The sequence below is a fragment of the Copadichromis virginalis genome, linkage group LG20, assembly GCF_057382275.1.
Source record: "Copadichromis virginalis isolate Kocher_CV1m ecotype Utaka linkage group LG20, C_Virginalis_male_GT1.1, whole genome shotgun sequence".
NCBI classification, from domain to species: domain Eukaryota; kingdom Metazoa; phylum Chordata; class Actinopteri; order Cichliformes; family Cichlidae; genus Copadichromis; species Copadichromis virginalis.
The window spans coordinates 8737477-8742578 of NC_140637.1; the positions used below are offsets into that span (position 1 = coordinate 8737477).

The 5102-nt window shown below is 42.5% G+C and overlaps 1 protein-coding gene across 2 annotated transcripts in view; it reads right to left on the reverse strand.

The window, feature by feature from the left end:
* Positions 1-2906, reverse strand: part of mgll (monoglyceride lipase) — a 50042-nt gene extending 47136 nt beyond the window's left edge. Inside the window, exons 1-2 of one of the 2 annotated variants that reach the window (XM_085443654.1) lie at positions 2677-2906; positions 585-720 (exon numbers count right to left, since the gene is read on the reverse strand). In XM_085443654.1, coding sequence (XP_085299780.1) covers positions 585-712 — 128 coding nt within the window. In that variant the 5' untranslated portion in view covers positions 713-720; positions 2677-2906. Of the gene's footprint in view, positions 1-584; positions 1436-2676 lie in introns of those variants that run through there. The other variant, XM_085443653.1, reaches the window with a different exon arrangement.
* Positions 2907-5102: the final 2196 nt, after the last annotated feature.

Consider the following 5102-nt stretch of genomic DNA (forward strand, 5'->3'; position numbering starts at 1 on the left):
TGTTTGTCACTGGTGCATCTGGTCACCCCTTTATGAGGAGATTAACACAATTAAAATGTCTCTGAGCATGGGTCAGACAATACTGCACACAGCCTGTTTTTAATCTTGGGTGCTTTTCAGACGATGTTAGGCCTCATATCACATCTGCAAGTACATATTCTGGTTTCTTGTACTAGCGTAGAAGATGGCGAGTTGTGATTGGAGAGCTCTTGAACTTGTTTAACCAGTCGCAGAGTTCCTTCTGGGAGGCGGTTTGAAAGTGAAACTTGAGTGAACCTCTCATTTATACAAGTAAATGAACTCAAACTGTTTGCACTGGTGCCGGTTTTACACTGAACGGAACAAACTCTGTAACTGTAGCTGAATAGTGGACTGCGCGCATGTCTGAAAATTAAGCGTCAAAAAGTCATCATGTGACTCACAGGAGAGCAATCATGTGAACACAATTACTGCACGTTTTAGATATTTTTATTTTCATTTTAAATGACAGCCGCACACTCCTCTGCAGACCAACAGATTATGGGCTAACAAAGGGACACACAGAGAGGGAACGCAGCCACACATTTAGTTGCCGTTTCACTGACCTTGGCTGACCGGTGGGTTCCCAGTAGCGGCAGAACAGGTGCAATCCGTCTGCGTTGACGATGTGCGGCAGGTCAGAGTAGGGGACTCCCTGCGGACTTCGCCGCGGAGCAGCTCCCGGCTCGGGCATGGAGGAGTCTGTAACAGAGACACGGAGCAGCGATGACAACACGTCGCTGCCGTAGAGGTAGCAGCTGAAGCCGGCGACGAGCAGGCAGGACGCGGCGGTCACGGCGTTCATTGTTGTTTTTGTTGTTGTTGTATTATTAGGGTGCCGTTCTGGATTCTAAGCAGAGCGCGCGCACACACGCACACACATAAACACACACAAGCAGAGGCTCGAGCGTCCGGCGTTACGTCGCGAGACCATATGGGCTCTCTCTCGCTCTCTCTCTCCACGTGCTCTCTCTTTCTTTAACCCTTCTCTCTCTAATTGAGTTTAGACACCTACACTGCGCCTGCGATGTCACCGAACTGCGTTACTACACTGTCGTGCACGAAAACGAGATGACAAAAAGCGCGGGAAAGCTCTGATGAAATATAAATGAATGTTTACTTGTTTAGTTTCCACAGGCTATAAATTATCAGGCAAAGTTGGAGAGGCAAGGCTGGGGTGGTTTTGGCACGTCCGGAGGAGGGATGGTGGATATGCTGGACAACAAGTGTCGAAGATGGAGGTGCCATGTAAGGAAGAAGAAGAGAGGAAGACCACCGAGGAGACTGGTGGATGTAGTGAAGGAGGGAGAGGGTTAGTGTGACAGAGGAGGATGCTGGTGATGGGATGAGATACAGGCAGGTGATTCGCTGTGGCGACCCCTAAAGGGAGCAGCCGGAAGAAGAAGATTTTCCGTAGTTCTAAACTGTATAAACTGGATTAGTTATGCTGTAAATGCCGCAGGAAAAAAAAAAAATTCAAAAAAGAGGGATATGCCTTTCCAGTTATTCTACCTTTTCTACTGCTCTACAAATCTTATTGTATCCTACTTCTTTCTTCTACACAACACCCCTTCCTCCTTCTCTCTTTTCCTTCATGTCTTGCATCATTGAGGCTTTTTTTTCTAGGTCTATCTGAATACACTGTGTCAGTCTGCATAGTATTGGTGGTTTACAACGAAGAGGGCGGCGTGTGTAACACTTGGCAAATCACCTGATATAAAAATAGCTCTGGTGTGAAGCAGTTTTCTGAGATATCGCGTCGTCCCTTTCAGTTTTGGTAAACTGTAACCCAACCTTTTATTTATTTATAGATTTAATTAAATGAAAGAAATACTTAGCTACAATGTGAGTAAACTCTATATCTACTTCCGCTCAACATTTCCATTGTTAATTTAGGTTCAATACCAGTAGCCAGTGATGTCCGGACATCCATATTCGGGTGTAAGAGAATGGATTGTGATTGATAGTTTTCCCTCAGCAATGCGCTCCGTGTCTGTTTTCGTACCCGTTTCTATGCGGGGAAACGTGGCTCGTGCCCTCTTTTGACAGGATCATAAGAGGGCAAATAAGTCAGTGAGTAACAGTATTCATGTGTCGCACACAGGCGGAAATAAGCTTCCGTTCGTGCGGACTTATCATTACTGGAACACATTGGCGACATGTGTGTACAACCCCCCCCCCCCCCCCTTTTTTTTTTTTCATTTTGTGCTGCAATCAAACATTCCCGTCTCCGTGCGCCAATAAATACGTAAAATAACTGAGATGCGCGACGACGGGACATCAATTGCGTGCCACCAGTAAGGAGAGCAAATGATTGGTTCCTGCACGCATCTCTGATACCTACTAGCTTTTAATTCATCGATTCCTCTGCTATGCGCAGCGTATCGATACCAGTGCCCGGCAGTGGATCTGTGCGCTGCAACAGTACCACTCACATTTATGATGAAATGATGAATGAAAGCCTGAAATGTTATTGGATGCGCATGAACCCACCACAAAACAAGTTTCACTGGTTAAAGCAATAACATTGTGTCGATGCTGGAGAAAAACAGTAGAAGGGTCCCGTATTGCCCCGCACTGTAATTCCCCATATGCAGAAGTATTAAAAGAATATTCTAAGAATATGAAGCGTTCAGTGTTCAGCGTTCAGGAGCTGACCTGTTCAGGAGCGTCTGCAGAGAAGTTTCAGCCTTAATCTCTCTCTTGCTCTCCTTGCCTCTCGCTTCGACGTTCTCCTCTCGCCGCCCGTCAAGAGAAGAATGCAATCGGCGGCGTTTGAGGGAGAACCTAAAGTATTCACACACGCCCTCTCTCTCTCTCATACATACGCACAGAGAGCCGATACTCACACACACTTTTTCCCCAGACGCGGGGATGCGCCCTTTCTATTTAGCCTCATTTAGCACACACTTAAAAAAAACAACTCAGCCCACATGGCTCACATTGGAACATACCAGACCCATTAATATTTACTTATTAATAGTACCATGGGCATCCCCCATGCATTCTTTGCAATGGAGCGCCTGCTCCATTTGACACCACAAAACAAGTTGGTTGTGCTTGTCCTCCAAAACAGCCCCATGTTACAGCTCTAGGGTTAGGTTAAAATACTTCTCGGTATACAATGTTTCTTCTTGGCATGGTATATATAGTCTCTGCATTACTTTGTGAGCTAAAATAAATTTGTAGAATGTAGATGAACATGTTCTCAAACAAAGCCATTGCAAGGCCGTGCTCTTTTACGAGAAGCAGAGTATACTTGCTTCCGCCTACCTTACTTGAGAAAAGTACAGATACGTACAGAAAATGATGAAAATCATACAATACAGGAAGAAGACATATTGTGCTTACATCTGAAAATGACAGTACTAGCCATGGGTAACTCACAGACCTGCAATGGTGGAAAAATAACAACTGCACGATTTCTGTCACATACCCGATTCTTTAGTATAGTCAACTGTACTGGCTAGTACTATAATAGTACTACAATCACTATGTCATATATACAGCCCTGTTTCATATGTTTCATGCAAAATTTTCATATATTTCACATTAAGACCTGAATTACAAACAATACAGTTCTTCCAACCACACGCTCTACAGTTTGCATTTTTGTGGAGGTGATGTGAACAATGTACACAATCTTAAATACACACACATATATATAAAAAATATATACATAAGCTGAAGTAGATGGGCAAAGATTTAAAAAAAATAATCTCGGTCCAGTCTCTCTTTAGGATAAACACTGGCATTCCATTAATGAAGCACATGCTTAAGGGCAACTTTATTTAGGTATGCCATAATTCTTCATGGCAAATATTCAGCAAGTTACTGGAAATGTCGCTAAAAGATTTTATCCACACTGATCACATCACCTAATGAAATGTCCCCTGAGTTTATATTTGGGCTACCCTTTTAATTTGCAGTAGTGAATGTGTCACAAATTCCTTTTACTCATTAAAGGTAAGGAAGAATATGAAAGAAACAAAACAGAATATTACCAGAAAGTTCTGCTTGGACACTTTAAGTAGGTGTTTGCATATTCTGTTGACAAAGAGTAATATAAACAATCACTTGTGTTTCTAACCACCTCTCTGTGGGGCTGACATTTATAGTGACCACTGTAACACTGCACACAATCATGGCAGCTCTTATTTATTTAAAATACGGATTAGTGCAGATTTAATGTTGGAAAAAGATCCTGGTTTCAGAACTTATCACCACCCACATGGTAATAGTAGTTGGTTTAGGCCAAGATTCATCCTCACCCAGCATATATACATCTGACGATATCAAACCTGACTTCTAGTGGTTTAACTTCTTACCTGGTTACAGTTATGTAGAAATGTCATGGTGCAAATCTTTAACCCGAGAGGACTTCAAATCATTGCTGTTTTTTACATGGCTGCTAACCAAAACATGCTCTAAGTGTTAGAGCAGAACCATGCTGTTACTTATTTAATATGTACAGGCTGTATGTTTTTTGAACTCTGAAAGTAAACACACAGAAAATAGGAGGTTTGTTTTTATGCCAAAGAACAAAAAGGGCATTTTAATGGAAACCTTTATGGGAAAATGGACTGTTTTGTTACAGCTAAATATGATTCACTGTTTTCCTATTGCAATAAACAATGACTCATTATACCCGGTTTTGCTTAACAGCAGAGGCACATCTTTTTTGGGTGAAACACTGGATATAAATGTTTTTATTCTTCACTCACTTCGTGCAGACATGTATGCACACCCGTGACCAACAGCAGACATAGGCAGATCTAAGAGTGAAGACAGCTGGAATCTATTCAGTCACATGCCTTTCTTTTGACCATGCCTAACGTTAAAGAGTCAAAATATGATGAATGGTGTCTGTTTATATTTAAGCAGCCATCAGGCAGCCAGTCCCAGTTCAGAGAGAACAGAATATCCTACATCCACAACTGCGTCATCTGCCCAGACTGTTTCAAAAGCGTCGAGAGATTTCCTGTTGTTGTGACACAGAATGAAACGTCTTCCTTGGAGAAAAAAAATGTAATTAATACTGCCTCTGTTCAGAAGGGAAACAAACAAAAGCGACAGACAAAAAG